At 58.3% G+C, this 25588-nt stretch overlaps 1 protein-coding gene across 1 annotated transcript in view; it reads right to left on the bottom strand.

Annotated features, from left to right (window-relative positions):
• The window catches only part of ZFPM1 (zinc finger protein, FOG family member 1), a gene marked incomplete at its 3' end in the record, with an annotated part of 60621 nt that overhangs the window by 22238 nt on the left and 12795 nt on the right, over positions 1 to 25588 (bottom strand). The window contains exons 2-3 of the mRNA XM_014536788.1: positions 19963 to 20091; positions 17226 to 17351 (exon numbers count right to left, since the gene is read on the bottom strand). Of these exons, the coding sequence (XP_014392274.1) occupies positions 17226 to 17351; positions 19963 to 20077 (241 nt within the window). The remainder of the gene's footprint in view (positions 1 to 17225; positions 17352 to 19962; positions 20092 to 25588) is intronic.

The following is a 25588-nucleotide window of genomic DNA, read 5'->3' on the forward strand; positions in this document are numbered from 1 at the left end:
TGGAGTGTCCACGAGCTTGGGGGCTGCTGCCTCCTGTACCTGCTGGCTGGCTCCTCCTTTATGCTAATGGCTGGTGGACTCCAGAGCACAGAGTCCAACCATTGGGCATTCTGCGCCCTGAATGGTGGGCTGTGGGATCAGCATGTGAGTGCTCACTTTGGGGTCACTGCCAGCACTCACTTATCTAATCAGCCCCATCACTCCCACCCGGCCTCGCCCTGTGGCTCCTGTGGGCCAGCTGGCCCTGGCTTTGCTGGGGAGCGGCCCTATCTCAGGGATCATGCTGTTTGCCTTTGATAAAAGTCATAGAAAAGAGAGAGAAAAAGGAGCAAGAGGGAGAGAGGGAGGGAGAGGGCAAGAGGGGGGAAATTCCAGGGTAAGTAGGCCCCCTGCCTTCCTCATGGGGTTCTAAAAGTTTTCCTGGGTGTGGGCCCAGAGTGGGGCTGGCTTGGAGATTGTGTGGGCCCTGAGAGTGTGTGTTTCCAACACATCCTGTACCAACATGGAAACCAGACCCAGACAGGGCAAGAGACTCTTTAAGGTCACACAGCAGATTATGGCTGTCTCCTCTATTGGCTGGCACAAGCTCTCTGGCAATGTTATGTCCTGCAGACCTGTTCACTCACACACCTGCTCAGCACCTCCCACTACAGACACACCTCAATGCCTCCGCCCCCCATGATCTGGAACACTGGGGACTGTGTCCATTTTACTGAGGGTGATGTGACTTGTCCAAGGTCTCCAGCTCTAAAATCCAGCCCCTTTTCTGTCCTCAATTCAACCCTCCTGGCCAGGAAAGCCATGAGCTGGATGGTAGCTGAAGCCCTAGAAGGACAGAAAGAAGGACAAAGAGTGGAGGCTGAGTGGCTCCTCCTCTAGCCCCATGTGGCCATCACCATCTAGTGTCTGTCTTCTCTGCAGCGTTAGCAATTGACCTTGGTTCTAGAACAGCGGTTCTCAACCTGTGGTTCGCGACCCCTTTGGGGGTCGAACGACCCTTTCACAGGGGTCGCCTAAGACCATCGGAAAACACATATATAATTACATATTGTTTACAGTAGCAAAATTACAGTTATGAAGTAGAAACAAAAATAATTTTATGGTTGGGGGTCACCACAACATGAGGAACTGTATTAGGAAGGTTGAGAACCACTGTTCTAGAACCTGTGCTTGTATCCTGCTACTGCCATCTCCCAGCGGACAGGTCACTCCCCTCCCGGCACTGTTTCCTCTTGTGTGAAATGGGTATAAGAGCACCTTAATTGCAGGGTGAAATGACATAATGAATATGGTACATGAACGACGGGGCCTGCACAGTCAGTGCTCGATGAGCACTCACAGAAGCACGGCCTGCAAGCAGGCAGTGGGGTCCAGCTGGGCCCAGCTGCAGTCCCTGCATATTCTTGGCCAGGCTCTCTTCCCTTCTGCTCTGTGCCCACTGGGAGGGGAAGGTTTGTTCTGCATGGATGCTGTGGCCCTGCTCACGTGTGACCCTCCTGAATGACCTGGCTGACGGGGGCAAATCTGGGCCTTGGCAGAAATGGCAGGGGAAGGCTAATCCCCATCAGCTTCTTGGAATATCCCACCAGCTGGGCCTTATCCTGTTGGCCCCTGTTCTTGCTTCCCATTTAAAGATGGGGCAACAAGGCCCAGAGGAGGCGGAGCCTGGCTCAGGGTTCCCATGTGGAACTGGGAACAGGCTGAGACAGATCCTTGCCCTGGGGCATGAGGAGGGCTGTGGGTTGAGGTCACAGTGCACTATGGACAGCCAGCTGTTCCCAGGAGGCCCACCCTTGCTGCCAGTTCTCCCCTAGGCCTGCACATCTGCAGGAGCTATGCAGCATTTCCCATTTGGGCTGGTTTCTCCAGGCTTGGGGCAGTAGCAAGACTCCTAGCTGGGACTGCTGACAGGCTTGCTGCTGACCTTTTCATACCTTCCAGGGCACAAAAAAGGCTGTCATGCCCACCCAGCCTGGGGCCTCAGGACCTGCAGACCCAGAGCTATAGGTCGACAGCCAGCCCACCTGAATGTCACATCAGGAAACAAAAAGGAGCAGACCTTGATTTCAGCCCTGGCTCTGTCACCAGTGGCCACAGCACCTATGGATAGATCCTGCCTCATCTGAAGACCTCCAGTTCCCATCTATGAATTATGGGGACACAGTGTTGAGAGGACATAGCTAAAAGAGCTTTTGGGGAAAAGCAGTGGGGTCTCTTTCTCCTGCTCTCTGCCAGTCCAAGGAAGTGAGGCTTGGGGAGGTTGAGGGATTGTCATATGGCCAGCAAGTAGCACAGTCAATCAAGCCCAGATCCTTCTGACCCCAAATACATGACCCTAACCCAGGCAGTGTGCCCTCATGCCAGGGAATCTGGCACATCACATGGCTAGCACCATGTAGGCCTTCAGCACACTCCCATCCCCATTTCACAGGTGGCAGCAACTGAGCTGAGAGGGGAGTAAACGATACTGATGTGCAGGCCGTGTGCACAGGCCACACCCCCAGTATTGAGGCTCTGTCCCAGGCTATCCCAGGACCCCACCAGCCCCATGGCAGCTGGCACGGCCAAGATGAAGGGAATAATCTGACATGTGTTGCTGCAGAGGGAGGCAATGGTGACGGGAGTGAGGAAGCTTTGGAAGCAAAGCCACCTGGAGCCTCAGTAGATCAGTGGCTCATGGCCCAGATGAGGGTTTCCACCCTGCCTCTGGCCTGGGCATCCCCACAGAGCCCCTCAGAGGGCCTGGACCACCACAGGAAGGCCAGGGTCTGGGAGATGGTGCCAGAGGAGCCGGGGACTGTGAGCTGAGGACGTGAATATAAACAGAGGCCCCTCCCCCCAAAACAACAACAAAAACGGGGGCCTGCTGCCATCATTTAAAAATAAGAGCACATACAATCTGGGACCTCTGGCCTCGCGGGGGATATAGGATGCCCTGGCAGAGCCAGGAGCCATTTGAGCTCAATGCCGGCTGCTGCCCCTCAGACAGTGACCGGCTCCCCTGAGATGATGCCTCAACCCTTACCCTTACCCCTATTCTGGCCACAGACCACAGGGCCACACTTCCATCAGATCATTTCTGTGCTATTTAACGCTATGGAGTGCCCAGCACTGGAGATGTGGATGGGACTATGACCAAGACCAATGCCCACTTCACTGATAGAGAACATTCCTGGGAACCGCCCAACTCCCCCGCACAGGGCCTCCTGGGTGTCCCCGACCTGGTCCCACCATCGCCTGGGGAAGTCTCCAGCTTCTCTGCCCACCATGGCCCCTGCTGGCCTTTGGGTATGGTTATGGGTGCCCAGCCTCTGCTAGCACCCAGCCACCCTAGTGCTCAGGCTAGTACAGTGTGCAGAGCCCAAGTCCTCCCTGGAGGGGGTTTCCCTCTCATCCCAGGTCAGAGCTTTTCAAAGGGCTTCAAGCCCAGAACCTTCCTTCTTAAGCAGTTTCCCACAGATCCTATGCTCACAGTAGCTGGTTGCAGGGGCAAGATGGACCCTGAGGCCTCATCTTGACCTTCTCCTGGGGGGACACACCTGCCAGGAGAACCACGGCATTCTGCCCGGGCCACTGCACCTGCCCGAGACTCTCTTTCCACTGGACCTGGGCTGAATGCCCGCCCACTGGGCAAGGCACCATCTCTGGAATAGCCCTCTCTTGAACCGCCCTCTCCTGTCAAGCTCTGCACAGCGGCTGGACAAGGTGAGGTGGGTTGAGACAAGGCAGAGCCAGCAGGTGACGTTACTGGGAACTAACGGCAGAGGGGGCTGGCAGGACGACACTGGCCGGCTCCAATGTGGGCCAGTGGGTGCAGGCTCAGTGACTGGGGGTGGGGGGGGGGGCGCTCCAGGGCCTCGGTGCCCAATTACCTTGTGCATGAGCAGGGGTGATGCCCTAGGCCAGTGGTCAGCAAACTCATTAGTCAACAGAGCCAAATATCAACAGTGCAATGATTGAAATTTCTTTTGAGAGCCAAATTTTTTAAACTTAAACTATATAGGTAGGTACATTGTTATTAACTTAATTAGGGTACTCCTAAGGCTTAGGAAGAGCCACACTCAAGGGGCCAAAGAGTCGCATGTGGCTTGCGAGCCTCAGTTTGCCGACCATGGCCCTAGGCCACCAACCCCAGCACTGCGGAGTTGACTCTTATATCTTATTAACTCTGTCTCTCCACTAGAATGCTAGCCCCTTGGGCTGGGGTTGCCAACAGCTCTGTCCTGATGGCACCAATACTGCTGGGGACCTAGGGAGCGTCCGTGTCTAGAGGACAGTGGAAGGAGGCGGAACCGGAGCTGGACCTTCCAGTCTAATCAACAAGCATAGGCCTGGGAGATGGGGCAGCTGGTCCTGCTGAGCATGAGAGGGGCCCCGTGCTGGCCTGTCCTCTGCTTCTGTTCTCACCTTCCAGCATTTCACCGCCTGACCCTGCGGAGGGCCTAGCTGCTCTGGGCTTCCTCCAGGGGTAGCTCTCAGGCTGCCCACCCACAAAGAGGTGGTGGGGCAAGGAGGGGGACTGCTGAGACCGGAGTCCACCATGGAGCAGCCTGCCAGCCAGCCAGGTGAGGGACAAGCAGGGAGAGCAGCCTCAGGTGCTGGAGCCCCTGGCCCTGCCCCCACCCTGCCGCCAGCTGGTGCCTGTGAACTTCTCTCCCTATCACTGGAACATCACTGGGGATTATTGATTTTTTGATACAGAACAACAGCCCATCTTTATCGGGCTGAACCCTGGCCCCGGCTAATGGTGGAGCTGGGACCGCCTGGAAACAGCCAGAGAGCAGGGTGGGGCCCCATCGCTCACCTGGGACCTGTAGGGGCCCTTCACCACTATCAGGCCCAGAGACCTCTCCTAGTGAGGGGGTGGCCCTAGGGAAAGGGGTGTCTGTGGGGCCGGGATTTGGCAAGGCCTTGGCTGTCATCTTGACTGGGCCCCAGGTGGGTAGGAAGGGCTGCAGGGGGGCCACACTCAGTCCCAGAGGTGCCCTTTCCGAGGCCCTGTCGGCAGCTCAGAGTCTTGGGGGAGGGTGTGGTGGGTGACTGCCCAGAGATCTGGCTCCTTGGGGTGGGATGTGTCTCAGATACTCTGCCCCCTCCAGGCACAGCCAAGAGGACCAGCTTGACTGGCAGGAGCAGCCATGGGGTAGGCAGTAGGCCTGAGACTCCTTAGGGGCCGTGTGCTGGACCCAGGGCGCTGCCCTGCCCTCGCTGAGTTTTCCTTTCTGCTCCCCACTTTGGATGGAGCCTCTCCTCAGCCCCATGGAGCCTAAGAACCACAGCTTCCTGGGTGCCTCCAAGCTCCAGGACTCATGGCCTCTCCCGCCTCCTTAAAAAGCTAACCGTCCTGGTCCCTGGGCCTCAATCTTCTCACCGGCGAAGTGGGCAGAGGAAGCCCCTCCAGCCCCTGGCCCTGGTACTTGGTCTTAGGAGACCCTGAGGCCTGAGCACTGGGGTCGGGGTCCCTGGCTTTCCGGGCCCTGCTTCGTCCTGTAGGCAGGCTGGAAGCAGGATGTGTGATAAGGTAAAGAAAATACCTCCTGTGCAAATAGCTTATCTGGCCCCTATCAGCCTGGGCGTCCTGGCCCCTGGCCCCTGTTTTTCCAGAGGCCGACGCCACAGAGAGGGCCCTTCCTTCTTTCCAGCCTCCGGCTCACCGCCTCTCAGCCCCCAGCCTGGCCAGTCCACTCTGCTCCCTGAGCTAGGCTGGGACATCGTCCTCACAGGACCCCCTGTCTCTTCTGTAAATGTGTAGGGGGTGGGGTGGGCGTGAGGGTGAGTGAGGGTTTGGGCAGAGGCTGGTGGCCACAAGGGTGAAGGGAAGGCCCGCTGCCACTGCTGAGCCCCTCGCCTTGTCCTGCCGGGGATGGGGGTGGGGGCAGCAGTGGGCACCGAGCCAACACACTGGAGAATATCATGACACGACCACTGCCTATGTAGGGTGAGCCCTGCAGGGACTACAAAGACCCTTCCAGAAAAGGCAGCAGTCCCTGAGCACCAAGCACCTCCTATCTGCTCTGCCCACAAAGGAGGTGCTTACACATGGGGAGGGAGGCTGAGGTCTACAGGGAGGGCTCTGGCTTGCCCACACCCCACGGCTCTAACTGGGGCACTGGCCCCCTGCCCCAGGGTCCCCTAGGGACACCCCAGCACGAGGCCGAGTCCCAGGAATTGTTAAAGCCCCATCTTGTGAAAGCTGTGGTGTTTACTGCACTATGTAAAGCCAGCAGACACCTGCTTTCCTGGTACTGATCAACTCAGTCCTCAAACTTCCCCCTCTCCCCCCAGTGCCATAGGGACTGGTATTATCCCCTGTATAGACCAGGAGACTGGGGATCAGAGAGGACCTGGCCACAGAGTGAGGCAGGTGACTGAGTTCACACCCAGGCCCCAGACCCTGTCCAATGCTATGTCCTTCTTCATGCCCTTGGCGGGGGGCGGGGGGGAAGGGAGAATAATGACTAGCACAAGGCAGGGCTGCGGAAGAGAGGCAAGGAGGTTTGGAGTACAGAGAGCCTTGCCCTGTACACAGCAGGCACAGGTTGGTCCCCACCCCAGACATAGCTGAGCCTCTGCTCAGGAACTCTTGGGGCTCCCCACTGGGCCCATCCAGCTGAGCCCATAGCCAGGCTCCACCAGGGTTCCCTGTCTGGGGGCACGGTGCTTGCTCTCACCTCCACTCCTTGCTCCTGCCAAGATGATTCCGTGTGCCCTCTGAGACCCAGCAAGATCGTGGGGTGGGACAGGTAGAATTTCGGCAGGACCAGGAAAGGTCAGGGACCGGGGAAGGGGATGGGTGCTGTTGGGACTGCCCCATGTCAGCCCCAGATCTGCTTGTTGTCCTGCCCTTGGCCTTCAGCACTGGGCACATCTGACCCACTGTGTGCATGTAGGGAAATGCACACACTGGCCAAGCAGTGGGGATGTCTGTGCAGGATTTGCTTCTTTTAGAATAATTTCTCCCCCTTCTTGTAGAAATTCTGCAGGCCAGCAACAAATAAATAAATAAATAAAATAAGCAGCTCGCTATCTTCAACATGGTGTGATGGCTATCCTCGCCACCCTATGCCTGTCCACGCTGAGATTATTTTTCTGGGATAAATTCCTAGAAGCTGAACTGCTGAGTCAAGGCAAGACCATCACAGCACCGTGCAGGACCCAGCCTGGGCACCCGGGTGTGTGAGTGCTTTTCTGGGAAGGGGGCAGGGCTCCAGAGTCCACTACACCCAGCAGCTCCCGCAGCACAGGGAGTCTTGGTGACAGACAGGAACACTGAGGCTCAGCTGAAGGAACAGCCCAGGAGGCCAAGGGGCACTGCGACAGCCCAGATGGGTGTCTGGGCCAAGCTCTTCCCAGGGCCCACTGCCGAGGGCGCTCAGGGGTCCTGTGAGGGATGGGGCTGAGGATGGTGGGACGCAGGAGTCTGTCTGGGGGGGCAAAGGCGGGTTCTGATGGGGAGCGGGGAGAGGCTGAGGCAGGCAGAGCCCCCTCCCCACCTCGACACATAATAAGCCCCGCAGATAGCATCGCGCCTCATTTCAGGCCCTGCTCGGCCCTTTCGGGCAGGATATGACCAGCCCTCGAGCCGATGGCGGCCCCTTTGTCCCATCTCCCGGGATTGATCTTATCGGCTACGTCCACCGCTGCCGTAATGGAAAAACACAGCGAGGAAATCAAAAGTTACGCACAGAGATAGAGGAGTAATAAATAAATAAATAAGGAGCCCCGCTCATCTGGCAGGGGGAGGGGCTCTCTGAGAACAAAGTGTTAAATCACACGGGGGAGGGCAAGTGGGCGGGCTGGCAGGCCTGTGGGGTCAGTGGGGGCCTGGTTCCCATCCTGGGTCTGAGAGAGACACTGCAGCTTGTCCAGCCTCAGTTTCCTTCTGTCAAGTGGGTGTGGTCAAAGAGCCCGCTCCTGGGGCTGAGGACGATCCCGTGACAAATGGTGCCTGGCACGAGGGCAGTGCTGCCTATGCCTGACAGCAGGTGGCCTCTGTCCCTCTCCTGGGCAATGAGAGCCAGCTGGTACAGGGGAGGGAACTGCCTGCCGGTGACCCTGACTCGCCCCCGCTGAGGCTACATGACTCCAGGGAGAGCCCGACACCATGCCCTGGGGACCACAGCTCCGGGCCTGCACAGCCCTGGGCATGCTTGGAGAGAGCCACCACGTGCACACGCTGCCTTCCTGCTGCCCGGCCCTGCCCGGGCCGATCCCAGCCCTCCTGGCATCTCCAGACAGCCTGAACATCCTGTTCTCCCCCCAGAGGAGCAGCTGGAGTAGGGACCCAAAGGCCCCCAGCGAGACAGGTGACAGTTGGAAGCCAGGTCTGCCCTGGTGCCTTGTGGGAGTCATGCCAGCAAGGGGTAATGGGACAGTAACATTACTGGTGACAGGGACAGTGCTAGTGACAGTGAGAGTACCTATATGAGTACCAGTGTTAGTGCCAGCAATAGTGCTAGCAACAGCAGCAGTCACCGTGACAGTACTAGTCCCAACAACAGTGACAGTGCTAGGAAGAGTGGCAGTGTGAGCACTGGTGCCAGGAGGAGGGACCGTGCCAGCACTAGCATTGGCACTGACAAAGGAACAGCAATAGTCGTGCCAGTAATGGCCATCCCTGCCGTCCCTTGGGGTCCTCTGCATGCATCTGGGGCCATTTGGCCAGGAGGCTCAGAGAAGTGAGCACCATGGCCAGGCTGTGGTGGTCTGATTTTGGGCCCTGGAGGAGGGCAGGGAGGGAAACTTCTGGAAGAGGTAGCCAAGGCTCCAGAGGCTCCCCGGGGGTGGGGGCCGTGGGGGGGGGCAGGCGGACCCCCACCATAGTGATGCTTGGGAGGGGTAGGCCAGGCAAAGGCTGATGCTTAGACACACAGCTAACCGGCTGGGTGGGCTGGCTGAGGCAGGAAGCCGGCGGGAGGGCGGAGGAGGAAGCCGGGCTTGATTAGCACCCGCGGCCGAGATAGGCTGCCCTGGCCACAGATAGGCGCTCCCGGAAGGCCGGTGAGGTCAGCGGGCAGCATGGGCAGGCAGCCAGGCCTGGGCCCCCCCAGACGCCGGGACAGCCCAGGACCTGGGCCATAGCTACCCTCTTCACTGAGTCCCTTGTTGCTCACTCACCCTCCACCCACAGTGTCCGCACCCTCTGAGGAGGGGCCCTGGGAATCCCTGAGAACCAGCTGGAGCTGGGTCAGGAGAGGGTGGGCTGGGGCCTCTCTCTGGGAGGTGGACTTCAGGCTCAGCTCTCTCAATCGTCCAGTCCTGGCACTGGGGCAGCCGCCTAACCTCTCTGGGCTTCAGTTTCCACCTCTGAGGAAGTCCGGCATCTGACACCAAATTTTAGTCTCAGCTTTTTCATGGGTCTTTCATGTTCACCCTGAACCCCTACAGTCCTTTCCCCACATGGCAACCAGCCCAGCCATCAGCCCTTGCCCCCTCCTGCTCTGTCCTTGTCTCCCCTGCAGGTCCCCCTGCATGCAGGATCTCTGCATGCTGTGCTCTGTGGGGCAGTTTCCCTGGGATCCACTGAGCTCTCTGTGCAAACTTCTGAGCTCACCCCAGCCCCTAACCACCCTCTATTCCTGTCCGCATTCCTTGCTTGGCCTGTGCCCCTTGATGACTGCTCTCTGTGCTACTGGCTGCGGCTCTTAGAGGGCAGTGGCTGGTCTGTTTTGTTCATGCTACACCCCCAGTGTCTACAACAGGGGCTGACACACAGTAGGCACTCAATAAATAAAAGTACTAGCGAGTGAGCGAATGGGGATAAGCTCCTATGGAAGAGTTGGATGGGAGTCTTACCAAAGAGCTGCCCACTGATAGCCTGCCCCTCCCAGATGTCCTGACCACCCCCCAAATCTGTGACCCCAAGTTGGAGTCAGGACAGGCCAAGGAGCAGCTGCCTGGCAGGGCTGATATGGGTGCCAGGTGGTCAGCTCCTCTGCATGAGGAACTGCTAAACACAGCGAGGGGACTACCCAGGGCTGAGGGGGGTCAACAGCCTGGGCATAGGGGAAGCCATGGCCATCTCTGTGCCTCAGCACCCCAGTTAGGGGCCATGGGCTCATAGTCCCACCTCAGCCCTGTCCTGGGGGTTCCGCCCACAGGGCCTTGCTCAGAGAGGTGGGCAGTTCTGAGTTTTGGTGGTGGACGCAGGCTAAGGATTCAGGCCCTACCCTGGCTTGGGGACCGATGCTCTGGGGAGGGGTCATGGAAAGAGCTTGGGGTCTGGGGTGGTGGGCAGCCTAGGTATCCATCAGTCAGCCAGTCACCCTCAGCTTGTGTTGGCCAAAGCCTGTGACCTCTGAACTCTGTTTCCAAGACAACCATTACAGATAGGGCCCCCATGCTCTGAGCTCGCCTCCTCACCCCTGCACTCACTCCAGACCCAGTTGAGAGCACTCCTGCCTCAGGGCTCCTGCCTGCACGGTGCTCTCCACCTGGTACACTGTCCCCCGACAGCAGCTGGTTCCCCTCACTCTTCTGGTCTTTGCTCAAACATGGGGTCAGCAACACCTACTCTGGCTACCCAATTCAGAATGGCTCCCCTTCTTTCTTTTATTCCAGAGCCTCACCCCCTTGAACACATGACATTTTTACTTCCTTATTATTTAGTCTCGGTCTCCCTGTCAGCTCCCTGGGCACCTGGACTCTGTCGGCACCGAGCAGGAGCTTAGTACACAAGTGTTTGTTGAGTGAATAAACTACCGCCTTCCCTTCCCTTGCCCACTCCTGGGTTGAGATCCCATGCTGCTCCTGTTCGATGGACTCTGCTGGCACCTGCAGCGTGTCTGGCCCCCGTAGGTGCTCAGGAAACACCTGGGAAGAAAGGATGGCCGACTGCGGGGACACACAGACTGCTCCCCAGGATTTCGCTCCATCTCCCTGAGTCTCAATTTGCTCAGCTATGAAGTGGGAGGTCGGGGCTATGTAGAGCCCACTAGGTGATCCTAGGGAACATGTGCCTCTGGGGCACCTGGTGTGCACCCCCTTCCCTGGGATTTCCAGAAAGACCCAGCCGCTGGATCTGGTCTCTGGAGCTGACTCCAGCTTGACCCCTGACATCAGCCATCATCCCCCTCCACGGCCCTCCCCTATCTGTTAATCTAAGACAAATAGGCCTATCAGGCTGCAATGCCAGGCCCGGTGATAAAGCAAAATAGCTGAAATGATTTTTCCCACCCACACATGCCGAGCTGGCGGGAGGGGACTTGTGGCCGGGCAGTATCGGCCCATCTCCTGGGCTGTCCATCAGGACAGGCCGTCCTGCCTCAGCCGCCTGCCCGCCCACTGCCCGATAACAAACCTTGAGGTTTGCATAGAAACTCCAGGCAACAAGATTAGTCAGCCGAGCGCGGCCCAGATAGTCGGCCCTACGCCCTCGCTCACCCTCCAGGGTGAGGTTTCCCAGCTCCCAGCAGGCCCCCTGGGTCCCTGCGGGTGGGGGAACCAGGCTCCAAACCCCCCTCCCCCCCAGCAGGAAATGGCTGACAGATGCCTCCTCCAGCCCCTCACAGCAGCCGCTTCCCAACCTATTCTCCATATGGCAGCTGAACAAACGCCCCACTTAAAACCCTGCAGCCCCTCATTTTATAGCCAAGAAAATGGAGGCGTCTCCCCACAGTCCATGGCATTGAGCCCATACATGCCCCATCCTACCTCTCCCCACCCCCACTCCAGCCTCTAATGCCTGAGCCACACCCACACTTCAAACCTCAGGACCCGTGCATGCTAGCTCCTCACTTGAACACTCCAGCCCAGCCCAGGGGGTTCATTAGCCCCACTCCAATTTGTCCTTTAGGCCTTGGCCTGGGGGTTAGGGCTCTGACCACCTGGCTGTTCCCTCTGTCGACCTGCAGTGTTGTGGGAACATGGCCAGCCTACGCATCACTCCCTCCAGGGCTGGGGATGGAGCTGGGGACAAAGAAGGTGACACTGGTGTTTGGGCCATTGGATTTATTTTTTAAACAGTGGTCACCAGGAAAGAGCTCCAGGTCTTGAGAATTGATGGGTAAAGGTGACCTCACTCCTGGGGCCCTGATCACACAGCCAGGGATGGAGGGGTGGAGGCAGGGCACTGAAATGAAGCCTAGAGATACCTCCTAGCAAACAGGCACAGCCTCTCAGATGCCAGCTCCCTGCCCACTGTGAGCTGGATGACCTTGGCATGCCACTGCGTCCTGCCAGGCCTCAGTTTCCCTAACTGTAACGTGGTTCTCACCAGGTCCTGAGCACACACGCAGCCACGCTGTGCTCCACATTCCTTCTCTTGGCCGGTGTGGGTCCTCGTCCCCCCTCCAAGCCCCTCTCTCTTGAAACTGGGCTGCCCCAGACAGGGTTTTGAGGCCCAGGAAAGTCCATCTCAGTCTCAGCTCTAGGGAACCCCAGCCTACTCCCCCACCACACGCCCTGGCTTTTGGGGGAGCAGAACCAACTCACCCCTGGAGTCAGAGGTGACAGACTATGGCCCTGTGGGGACTGTTTGCTCCATGCGTGTCTCAGTTGCTGCCTGGTCTGGGGCTCAGGGCAGGTTGCTGCTCAGTGTCGATGAGTGAAAGGTGGTGGCAGGTGGTCCCCAGCTCTACGCCCCCGTCCCTTCCTGCTCCAGCTCAACCACGTCCTACCCAGTGCCAGCCTGTGCCCTCGTGATAAAGCCAGGCTGTGGTCCAGCGATCAGTCTCCCACAGGAGGCTGCCCACTGCCCACAGGCCTCTCGCCTGTCAGTGGTCCTCTCACCTTGTATCCTGGTCCCCACCCTCCCAAGGCCCTGCCCAATTGTCTTTATTGGTAAACAGTGGTCACCAGGAAAGAACTCCAGGCCCTGAGACCTTATGGGGGAAAGGGACCCTGCTCCTAGGGCTCTGATCACACAGGCAGGCCACAGGCTGGGTGCCCTGACCACCGCCCCTGGCCACCGCCTTCCTTCCTGCGCCTGTGAAGCCCAGGCTGTCCTCATGATCACTTGATGTCCCCGGGCTGGTGGGGAGCCCTAGAGGCCTCCTGGGTTCCCCTCCTGCTCTCCAGTGAGTACAGCACCCTCGGTGATCAGCCCTGCGCTCAGCATCCAGGGCATCTGGTCACACTGCCTCCAAACAGGCGGCCGGAGAGCTAGACAGAGACTGTGCTCTTTGGAGTCCCCTCTGTGCTGGGCAGAAGGTGGGAGGGGAGGGAGGGTGGAGGTCAGAGGAGTGAAGCTTTCTCTGGCCACCCCAGGGGGGCAAGTCACCCTCCCTCTGCTGGCCGAGGGGCTACTCGGTGGGAAGGGACCCTAGGGGACTACCAAGGGGAGGGGACCCCAAACACTACAGCCGCTCCCTTCATCAGTCGCCTCGTGATCTGCCAGGCAGGCCAAGGCCATGCTGACTGCCATTAGTCAGAAGCCTGGACAGAACCGTGAGGTGGGTGTCAGGCCCAGGACCCCCACACAGATGGGACCCTCAGGACTCTCAGTCCTAATGGGGGTGCTTGTCTGTCTGACCTGCTTTTTCCCGATGTTAAGTGGAGAGGTGGAGGGGAACGAGGGTAGTGGGAGGTGTGGGCACAGGACACAGAGAAGGAGTGGGACTTGGGGTGGGTGGAGCCATCCCTTGAGGAGCAGAGAGCACTGGGCCAGCAGAGCAAAGGCAGTGGCAGCTGCCCTTCCGGACAGGATTTGGGGATTATAGATTATAGCTCGTAGCCATTTGCATATCAGAATTTTAAACAGTCAGCCCCTCTAGCAAACAAGGTCATTTCAAAGATAAAACTCCTGAGCTCTCCCCCTTCCTGTTGCCTGCCCCCTTCCCTTTGAGCTGGGATGAGCTCTCCCCCTTCCTGTTGCCTGCCCCCTTCCCTTTGAGCTGGGATGAAGGCTCAGCTCCCACCCCAACCTCCTCTCCTTTGGGGCCTGACCCTACCCACCTGGTCACTCCCCATTCCTCCTCCCCTCCTCAGGCCCTAGGGCCTCCTTGCTGGGCTTTGATGCTACCTCTGAGCCTTTGCATGGGCTGTGTCCTCGCCCGGCACCCTCCCCTCCCACGCTCTCAGCCCCCTCCCCTGTCGGGCCCTTCAGGGTCACACATTCCCCAGGACGGCTCATTTCCCCCCACACAGTTCAAGCTGGTGCTGCTTGAGCCCCGTGAGGTGAACATCTCTGGCACAGCCAGCATTCCTCCAGCATTCACTCGGCGCACCTCTGCCCTGGCCCTCATGCACCCCTGGGGGCTCGGAGGAGGAGGTGACTTCCTAGAGACCACACTGCGATGTCACTGCAGAGCTGGGCCTCAAACCCAGCCTGGGCCTGGGCTCTGACAGACAGCAGATCTGGCTCTGGTGCAGTGGGGGCGTCTTGGGTGAGGGGTGGGCAATGGCATCTGTGGGGCCAAGACGAACACCACCCACAGGGGAGGGAAAGGGGCTTCTCCCTGCTCCACGGGTGCACAGCTTGGCTGGCCCCAGGAGTGGAGTTCGGGTTGTGCCAGACCATGGCTTCTCCCTGTAGAACGGCCTATTCTCCCAGTCCCAGAGGAGCCCAGGCGGCTGGGGCAAGATGACAGCCCTCAGCGTGATGCCGAGGCGAGGTGCTCACCGCACCAGGCATGGCGCTCTCCTCACAGCTCCCTCAAGGGGCCGGCACTCTCCTCAGCTCTGTCGGACACACGAGGAAACTGAGGCCCAGAGGACAAGCGACCTGCGTGTGTGTGCATGCTCCCTGAAGACTGTGCTCACAGCAGTTTGGACCCAGGCCAGGCAGGCTGACTTGGGCCTGTGCTCCTGCTCGCAGGACCGCTTGAGCGGCCCACTTGAAGCAGTAACACCTGGGAACCAAGCCACCAGCAGCTAACAGTTCAGACCTTCAGAAAATGAAAAAAAACACCTGAACAGCTCCCCAGCCTGGCTTTGGCGCTCTGGAGTCACCAGGTCTCAGCCAGTGGTAGAAGGAAGCGAGGGTAATGGGGCCTGGAGACGACGGGGTGGGAGAGTAGGGATGGTCACCAGCGGGCCCCGGGCCCCGTACTCCAGTGCTTACAGAGCCCTTGCTCATCCAGGACCTCACTGTATATGCAGTGTGTGTGGAGGGCCTCCTGGGAGGAGAGGCCTCCCTTCTGCCCAGCGCCATGTGGGTGCCTCCTGGAGGTTCTTTTGGCCGTCTGCTCGGGCCCTGACCAGTGGAGGCAGGGCAACTGCGCTGCACCCACTGTGCAGCTGCAGAGACGGACACTGAGGCTGGGCCTCTCTCTTGGGCCGCTGCCGCCTGGGTCCTGACCAGCAGATGGCAGCCAGAAAGGTGAGAGAGGGCAGCCAGAATGGGCTGCAGCATGTACGCTGAACTCTGGGTCCTGTGAGGTGACCACCTCCCACCCTCATGCAGGCCAGATGGGAAACTGAGGCTCGGGCCCAGGCACTGGCCCAAGGCCAGGCAGAGTACGGTGCACTGTGGTCCAAGCCGCCACCCCCATCCCAGAGGGGATAGATGGATGGTGCCCCTGAGCCTGCCTCATGAACTGCTGGTGAGGATGGGGGCTGTATTTTTCCTCACACATGGGGTTTGGAGATTACCTGCAGGCCAGGGATAAAAAAAAACAGGGAGAGAGAAAGAGACAGGGAGAGAGAGATGCTCACACATGACAGGCAGAGGGGCTCAGAGGGACAGAGAACAGGAGAGAGGGCCTTAAACTTGCAAAGAGTGCCAGGACTTGCAGATGAAGGTGGCCAGGCACTGGCTGCACCATACCCTGCAGGCGGTCAGTGCTGGGCAGTGCCCTCGGGGACACCAACCCAGCTGGGCCCCGATGAAGCCCTGCCATCCCATTGCTGGCACGGGTGGCCCCTGTGAGATAAGAGCCCACTGGGCCTCTCTGGCTTCCCTGGGCGGGCGATAAGTGTGGCCTGCTTGGGGTCTGATAGGGGGCAGCCACCGCGGCGGTTGGCCAGCGGCCACTTATCAGCCCATCGCTGCCCATTTCATATCTGTGGGAGCTGATAGGGCCCCCAAGGATGCAAATAGTGTAGGAAGCTCCTGGGTGTACCCCGGCCCTGGCCGGGGGTCAGGTTCTGATCTCTAGGGGCTTATGCTTCTATGTGAAATGGATGATGACATTACCCTGCAGGGTGGACAGCACCGCCTGGGTGATCACTCAAGCTGGAGCTCACAAACCCGTAGCTGACTCTGGAGCCAGGTGGTGGGTCCACACCCAGCGCTGCCACTTCGCAGCTGGTGACCTTGGACAATCCCCTTGGTCACTCGGTGCCCCTCTGCTCCGGCGAAGACTTCCCTGACCCCCCATCAAGGTGAGGCCCTCACCATGTACCTTCTTCCCACTGGTCGGTCATGAACCTCACTTGTATTATTACGCCTGTGTGTGTGCACACTCACAGATTCTGGCACGTAACAGGTGTTCAATAAATGCTTGCTGCGTCGCGCATGTGCCTGGCATGAGTACAGTCTCCCATCCTTCCAGTCATCAGGGACCGCGCCCTGCCTCCTCCTCCCCAGCTCCCACTGACAGCCCTCCATGGCAAGCGGTCCCTGCGCCTGGAGATGCAGCCCTGCCAAGTCCTCCCACAGTCACCCCGTGTCCCTGAACCAAAGAACCACGGAGACAACCAACCGACATTCTTCCTTCTCTTCACGAATGCGTGGAACTGGGGTGGGGTGGGGGTGGGGGGCCAGAAAGAACACATTTGGTAGGACCTCCAAGGTCAGAATTTCAGCTGCAAATTGGAGGGCGTGTGATTGGTGGCCCAAAACCACCCTCAAAGACATTCCCTGTGGTCTCCGACCAGGCAGTTTGCAGCTACCTCCCATCTCCCGGGTGCCAGCAGCCACCTCGGTGCAGGTGGGGGCGGGCTACCCTGCACAGGCCTGAGCACCTGTACAGCTCTAACTCCCCAGCCCACGTGGAAGGCACCCCCCGCCCCCCGGCTGTTTCTGCCTCCTGGGATGTCTTTCCCTGCCTTCATCGCCTGCTCCTCCTTCCCCTCCTAGGAACCCACTTTGGTCTGCCACACCAGGCCTGGGATTCAGCTCTGAGCATCGGCACAGCTTGGTGCTGGCCTCCAGTGATACCACTGGCCCCACAGGCAGGCTGGACTTTGGAACAGGCCTGGGCCCAGTGGGTTGCCACCAACCTCTCCAGCCAGCAGGCCAGGCCTGTCCCACGTGAGCTGCCAGAGTGCTCAGCTCCAGGGCTCCCAGAAGGCTGGGCCTGGGGCCATCCAATGCTGCTGGACACGACCGCAGGTGTGGTTACCTGGCCCGCTCCACGAGCTGCTGGCCTCCTCCTCCAGACTCGTCTCTGGCTCCTGCCCCTCCATCTCCTTGGAGCCTTCAGGGGATGTGGGGTGCGGTGTTGGCAGTGGGGGCGGGGGATTAGCTTCTGCAGAGAGGAAAACACCGTCAGGCCCCACCAAGCTCTGGGCACCAAGTTGCCTGACCTCTTGACCCATCCTTGGTGGCCAGGAGGACACCAAGGCCCAGGTAAGCATGTGCCTAAGGCAGCCATGGGCAAACTACGGCCCACGGGCCGGATCCGGCCCGTTTGAAATGAATAAAACTAAAAAAAAAAAAAAAGACCGTACCCTTTTATGTAATGATGTTTACTTTGAATTTATATTAGTTCACACAAACACTCCATCCATGCTTTTGTTCCGGCCCTCCAGTCCAGTTTAAGAACCCATTGTGGCCCTCGAGTCAAAAAGTTTGCCCACCCCTGGCCTAAGGTCACCCACCCCTAGACTTGTTCTAATTGGGGAGGATCAGGCATCTCAATTTTTCCCCTTGGCCTTTAAAACCCCTCATTCCCTTCATTAATTGTAGCAATAATAATTGCTATTCCGGCTGCTGTTAATAATTAGAGTGCAGGATGCCCTGCTGGGCACGCCCAGGCCAGGGGCACACATGTGGGCTCCGCCTTCCCGGTCTCCTCCACGGGCAGCTGGGGGCCTCTCCAGCAGGCCCTGCACCCAATTCCAGCCCAAAGGGCATATTTGCCTTCCCTGCTGGCCTGATAACCACCTCAGCCCCCAATCGATGAGCTCCCATAAAAGCCCCCCCTTGGTGACGTCACGCGCCCAGCAGGTTATTAATACCCGAGATAAGGGCCATGATTAACATCAAATAAATCAATCACACAGTATAAAAGTCCTATTATTTTTGGCTATAAATCAACGTGGCTGGCATTTGAGCTCCAGCCACTGAGAGGGAGCCGGGCTGGGCCCGCCCGAGAGGCAGATATAGCTCCTGCTGCCTTATCTCGCCCATCACCGAGTTATCACCACGGCCTGTGCCAGGTGCAACCCCGGCTGTTTTTTCCAGCTCCTTCCCCACCCCGCCCCATGCAGCCCCAGCTCCCAGATCAGATAAGGGGCCCAGCACCCTAGGAAAGCCACCGGGTCAAAGTCCATAAGTAACCAGCCACTTGCCCTTTGGCAGAGGCCTCCCCATTAGTGCACGGCAGCTAATAGTAATCGTGATGGCGACAAGGGGCCCCTCACACACTCCCTCAGCCCCATCGGCCACCCCAAGGGGTTCACGCCCAGTTACAGATTCAGAAACTGAGGCTTAGGAAGGACAGGCGCATGGGCTGGGGCCTAGTGGGAGGGAAGGCTGGTGTTCCATCAGGCAATGTGAGATGATGATGATGGTGGCAGAGATAACAATAATGAACCAGAACTGGCACCAGAGGCCAGTCTCCTGATCCCTTCCCATGGCCGCGCAGTCCCCAGTGAGCTGAGAATGATGGGAGCCCCAGCCCTGGGTTCAAGTCCCGCTGGCCCCGCCTCCTCTCACTGCATAGCCCTGGTGACTCCAATGGGCCTGCTACTGGGGAAAGAGATACAGGGGCCAGCAGGTCTTAAAGGACCAGGCTTGCTGGGCTCCTGAGTTTGTGGTGACCCCGACGCTCTGAGACTGGGAAATGCTGGGGGTGGGAGGGTCCGCAGTGAGAAGGAACCTCCCAGCCAGAGACAAAGGTCTGTCTGGGATATCTGCCCGCCTCCTGCCCCTCCTCAGCTTCTTGCCGCCCCCTCCTCCCCTGCAGAGCTCTCCTGCTGTCTACTCCACATCTCATTTCAATGTTGCCTTCCCCCAACCCCCCATCTCTCCTTCACTCCAGTCATGCCCACCCACTTACCACCCTCCCAAATGGGCCAGTCTGTGGCTGTTTCCTCCATCAGACGGCCTGGGGGTACCTCAGCCTGGGTGTGCATTCGTGGTATGAAATGGGAATGGGAGTAAAATCACCCCCACGGCCATGGTGGAGGATCCAGGGAGGCAGAGGAGAGGGAGCTGGAGCTCAGAGCAGATGGCCCAGGCAGAGCCCCGCCCCCTCGTCCTCCCACTACTGGCCTTCCAGTCTGTTTCTTCTAGAAAATAGGACGGGTGTTGACCTCCCCCAGCACCTCTGCTCAGTGAGGCTCCTCCTCCTAGGGGTCTCCGGGATGTCTGGGGGTACAGCTATCCTGAGCCAGCCTCCTGGTGTCAGGTTAATTCACCCCTGGGTGGAGGGCTGCCTCTTCTTCCAAAACTTGTTCTCAGCTTGAGAAATGCGTCACACCCTCCACTGGGGAAACTGCCACCAGGAGGTCCCAAGAAGAGACTCCGGTGCCTGGGGTGGGGTGGAGAGCAGGTGGGGAGACAGGGGGAATCAATGTGAATCCAGACTTGGGGGTCAGATCCCTGATCAGGTGCGTAGGCTGTGCGACCCTGGGCAACTCAGTAACCTCTCTGGGCCTCATTCCCTCATCTATGAAATAGGTTACCCCAGTTCCCTCCAGCCCTGGGATCAAGCCCTTGGCTGGGAGCCACCCTGGCTTCTCCTTGCCCCATCAGGCACAGTTAGCCCACAGATACACCAAGTTCAATGCTACTTCACAGGTGTGGAAACCCAGGGGGACTGGCTCTCATGAAGTCACAGGCCAGAATGTGAAAAGGTGTGGGGTGGCTCAGAGTGCCAGACCCCAGCCTGCCATACCCATTGCCTGACTCACCTGGACTGGAAGGGCTCAGGGGCTTGGGCTCCTCCTTAGCCTCGGGCTCAGGTGCTACAGCCTCCGGCTCTGGGAGGCCGATGTCTGCGGCCTGAGCCTCCTCTCCAGCCTCCATGTCTCCGAGGGAACCTGCAGACACAGCCCAAGGGAAATCGTGAGGCTCTGCTCCCTCATGGTATGCCCTGGCCACTCCATGGAGTCAGAGGCCATGAGGGGGCAGCCATCAGTGTGACTTGATGTGTGAACCTTACCCACATCAGCCCAACCCCTGCACCTGGGGGTCACTGGCCTTCCTGTTACACCTCACCTGCCCTACAGCCTCTACAGGCCCAGTGAACTGCTCTTGTCAGGACGATCGTCCCGGACTCGCCCCTCTGCTCCAAACCATGGTAGCAACTATGGGGAGTCTTGTGGTTTGGGGAGCTCTTGGAGGCTGCCTGATTGCCGTGGCCCTTCCTCGTCCCACAGGTACGCTCTTGGGGGATTTGCAGAGCCCCACTGTGCGCCCATAGCTCCTGTGGGTAAACATCTCCTGGGCCTGGCATAGCTGTTCCCTCTGACCCAGACCCCTCCTCTGGGAGGCAGTCCACACCCAGGTTCCAGGTCTGGGAGCTTCTTGAGGGTGGGCCCCAGCACCCAGCACACAGGTCTCCGAGAAGCCGATTCCAGGAATAAATAGCTGATGGGCACAGGTGAACACACGGGTGTCTGCAGTCACCCTCTGGAGGCTAGAGTGCCACAGACCTAGGGCCCCCTAATTCCAATCCCCACCCTTCCCAGAGGCTCTTACAAGGGAGCCCCATGGAGCCCACATTACAGGTGAGAAGGCAGATGGGAGTCCAGGTGACCTGACCCCAGCCCAGCCCTGGGAGGGTGTCAAAGCTGGACCCGCTAGTGCCCCTGAGTGCAGGCCAGGTTGGCAACCTCTGCTCCGGGGTCAGAGAGATGGTGCCGTACAGTGGGCAGAGAGAACAGTGGTGAACAGGTGCCCCTCCTCCTCCAGCTCATCAGATTGCCTAAGCCCCTTCTATCCCTGTCTCAGCCTGGGCCCCGGGACAGGTATCGGCGTGGGGCTGCCTCTGCCCCAAGTACAGCAGGTCCTTAAGTAACATGGATGAGATACTGTAGGAACCTAACTGTGGCTATATCACCTAGCCTAGGGCAAATTTGGTTCGTTACACCTCCAGTAACTTAGAGTCACAGAACCTCTAAATGACATTAAGTGAGGACTTACTGTACCTCCCCAAGCTCTTCCTCTGCAGCCACCTGTCCTGCCCCACCCACCAGTCACCAGGGAGATGACACTCATCATCCAGGTGTGGTATGGGGGAGGATCCTGACTCAAGCCCCAGCCATGGAATGGGGGGCAGGGAACGGGGGCTTTTGGGTCCAGGCCATTGAGCCTGAAGCATCCAGACCCTCTTGCTGCCGAGGAAAATGAGCAAGAAGAAAAGAGCAAGAAGCTGTGGCAGCATCTGCAAATTCACATGTCAGAGGTTCCTGATGGAGAAGAATGGGGCTTGTTTTGACAGGAATGGAAAGCACTAGAAGGGGACCTGAGCAGGGAAGAATGGAGTGGCCACTTCTCAGGGGCCACCGAGCTCCCGTCCCCAGAGGCAGGCAAGGGGCAGTAGAGGGAGACTTGCTTGGGATTCACACCTCAGTGGCTGGTGGTTCCTGACCTTTTGTATGTCATGACCCCTCTGGGAATCCGATGAAATCCAGTGCTTTCTCCCCAGAAAAACACAGAGAGGGACTAAAATATGTCCAGCTTTAGGGGCTTCTCACCGAATCACTGGTGTCCTTGTTGGTGCCCTTTCTCTCCAGCTTTGCCAGGGTTTTCCAGGGGGTGAAAGAAGGTGGGTGGTTAGCTGATGGAGGGAGGCGGGGCCTGCTGATGCTTTAGATGCCTGCCCATCCAGTCACACTGTGCAACCAGCCAGCGTCTCACACGGCCACAGAAACTGGCTCAAGGCAGCAGGACAGGGAGACCCACGAGGCTATGAGAGAATGTGGTGGCTGAGTTCCCAGGCTTACTTTCAAATCCTAGCAATTTACATGGACAGGGAGGTGCAAAGCTGGTTTTCTCTTTGCATTTCAGGGCCTCTCTCTGACCGCAGGTGGGTGATGGCCGCTATAGTCGTGGAAACTTTGTTCCTGGGGGGCAGGTGCCTTTCCTCATGTCCATGGACATCTGAGGGCAGACACTTCTAGAAAGCAGAAGTGCCGGGACCTCTGGATTCTGCGGGGACTTCCAGGCCGGCAGGGGAGATAGTCAAACAATAGACAGGCCCCAAACCGCAACAACAGAAAATTATAAATGTGCTGTGATGGGGGGGAGTCAAATGAGAAAGACAGATGCTACCAGCAGATCTCAGGGGTTGATGTTGGTGGAGGCTGACAGCTGAGGGCAAAGGAAGCGGCTTGTGCAAAGGCCCGGAATCCGGACAGGCCTCGATATGATATAGGAGGGAGGAGTGGGGAGTCGAGGCTAAGAGGAGAGTAGGGCCGACCTCCTCTTAGCCTAGAGACAGGGGTGGGGGGTGAAGGGGGGACTGAGGGGAGGTAGATCCTAACCCAGAGGCACACAGAGGGTCCACACAGGGCAGCACGGTCATTTCCCTGCTGTAGCCCTCTGGCCTTAGCTCTAGCCTCCCCAGGACACCTCAGAGCTATAATTACTCAGACCACACAGAACCAGCCCCAGGCTAAGCCTCTGTGCTCTCGTCAATGCGCCCACACAAGCAGGCTGTGTTGGGCTGGGCACACCCCAGACCGGTCGGACTTGTGCCCCTGGGACAGGTGGGAGGCCTGACCCGCAGTAACCTCCCTCGGCACGCACCTTGGTAGGGAAGCATTGGATGCAGTGGAGGCCAGCCTCTGATCCCTCTCCCATGGAGTCGGCCCTGAGTGGGCACTGCCCATCACCGTGGTCAGCACACAGTCCTGAGGTCAGCCCATTTGCTGGCCTTTTTCTAGAAGCCCTGGTGCCTTCTGTAGCTCATTTAGAGCTGGAGGGGTTGCCTCAGAGCTGTGGCCCCTCCTGTTGAATGGGCCATGGGATTTCAAGGCCTCAGTTGCCTGTTCTGGAGAATGGGTAAGAAGCTACCTGCTTTCAGGGAATGCAGGGACCAGAGCATTGGGGTGGGGCTGACACTCCCTTCCTCATTCCTGTCAGGCCCCGGGATGTCCCCTACTCTTGGTGCCTCACCCAGGTGGGCCTCAGCCACCCAGGGAGGCCCTGAGCTCCTGTTGGGTCCATTTACCGGAGAACAAAGGCATCCGCTCTGCATCCGCTCTGCACAAAGGCGTGACAATGAGCGTGAAGAAAGAGGCAATTTATTCTAATGCTGCTAATTCAGTTCCAGCACAATTAACACAGCTCTGATAATGCAGGAGACAACTGCCAACCAGCAAATCGCTACAAGCCCACAACCAGGATGCAGCACAGCGAATCCCGCCCCACACTCGCCTGTGCGCACAGAGAGCATGCCACATTGTCCCTGCTTAAGCCCATGGCACCTGTTTCCACCTGGGGCCGCAGGAGGAAGGTTTCTCAGCTGGCAAGGGTGATTGTTGAGATGCTATGCTTCCCTGGGTGTCCTGGGTGAGGACAGAGCCTGCGGGGCCCCTGTGGGACCCTCTGCCCAGAGACCCTAACAGCTGAGCCAGCAGGAAGTGTCCTTGCTGTGACCTCAGACAAGGAACTCTAGCTTTCTGTGCTCAGTAATCATGCAGCTCCCACCTTACAGGATGAAGTGTGGTGACACCTGTATTTGAACTTAGCTCAGGCCTGGCACACAGTACATATGCCCCAGACATCAACTGTCATCATTACTACCTACTACCACCTACCTCCCAGCAGGGCCTAGGAAATGGTGGTGGTGGGGGGGAGGAATGCGCTATGATTAAGCACTACCCTGTGCTCAGCATTTTGTAAATGTCCTTTGTACCCCTCCAACCCCCTGTAGCCAGGGGTATAGCGATGATGGGGACCGTGTGTGGGGAGAGGAGGGTACACTTCTACCATACAGGGAGCAGTGGTGGGAGAGGACAGCGGGAGGGTGACAGGACCAGGTGGAGGGGGAGGCAGGGCCATTATGACAGTCATGATGGGCGAATGCACTTCCCAACACCTCCCAAGATGGAAACCTGAGTCACTCCCACTTTGCAGATGAGTAAACTGAGGTCCAGCAAGGTGAACTGACCTGCTCACGGGCCTGGGCGAGGAATCAGTGGTGGGGCAGGTGGGGAGGAGTCTTCTCCAATAAGCCACCCTTCCAGATACCAGCTCAGACCAAGGCCCTTCTCAGTGCAGGCGTGGCCTCACGCCTCTCCTTAACCTGCAAATGACCTAGAGCGAGGACGAGGCTGACCCCATTGTCTGGTGGGGTCCAGAGGCCGATGCCCAAGGCCGAGCACCTGTCTGGGGGGTGCATGTGGGTGATGACAGTGGTCACTGCCAGCCAGGGCAGCCCTGGGCATGGCCCCCGCTGCCCGGAGACCCTCGGTTATCACGGTGAGCAGACGCCAGCCGCTGCGATCAGTCTCCTGCTCATTAAGCTGATGCCGAAATGGAATGAAAACATAATAGCTATTTGATTGGGGGTGAGATATTTTGCATATTGGCTCAGCACTGATAGTGGAATTTCATCAACTCCCTTTTTTCATGCTTTAAAACTGAATTACAGAGACAGGCTCTGTGCAGTGGGATGATCCCAACTCCTTCCAATTCCCGGAGCAGCAATGATTAACGAACTCCTGGCTTTGATAGCAAGGCAACTGGGGGGTCCTTCTGAATAACTGCCTTGAAGAAAGCAAGAGCTGGTAGCCGAGGAGGGAATAAAATCCCTCCGGACTTCAGCCCCCAGGTCGACCTTCCAGGTGGCTGCTGATGGAGGTGGCTTGAAGCACTGGCCAGACACCCCCCCCTCCTCGCAGACTGCACCTTGTTGAATGGGGGCAACTCTGACCATCCCCCGACCAGGCCGTTGGAAACGTGAAAGAACCAGGGCAAAGGCCCAGTGAGCCCCCACCTGCATTGGATCTTCCCTGATGCCTGCCCATTGCATGGGCCATTTATGCCTCCCTGGGAACGTCCTCTAGAGTCCCAACTTACAGGGGGGGAAACAGGTACCGGCATCTGCCTTCCTGTGTCAGAGTGGGATTTTAAATGCAGGCTCACTGGCTTGGGGGACAGGTGGACACTGTAGGGTTATGGGCCCTGCTCCTCTCTCACCAATATCCTGGCCTGGCTGGAGAAATTCAGAGCTGGGAGAGGGTCACCAGGCAGACCCTGGGATCTGATGGCTCATTTTTAATCCTTGTTCTTTCATTCACTCACTCATCAATTCACTAGCTCAGTTCTTCACTCACTTTTTCATCCACCCATCAATCCTTTCCTGAGTCTGCCAAGTGCCAGACCCCACAGGCATTGGAGACCCTGCAGCAACTAAGATGTACCCCCAAGAAAGAAACATGAAAAATGCAAGTGTGGCTTTTGCCACAAAGAAGAGGTGGAGGTGCCAGTCAGGGAAGGCTTCTTGGAGGAGGCAACAAATGAGTAGTGACCTAGAAGGGGACAAGGTTGCCTGCAAATGGGGCCAAGGAAAAGCATTCCAGGTAG

The sequence above is a fragment of the Myotis brandtii genome, unplaced genomic scaffold (assembly GCF_000412655.1).
Source record: "Myotis brandtii unplaced genomic scaffold, ASM41265v1 scaffold165, whole genome shotgun sequence".
Lineage (NCBI taxonomy): Eukaryota > Metazoa > Chordata > Mammalia > Chiroptera > Vespertilionidae > Myotis > Myotis brandtii.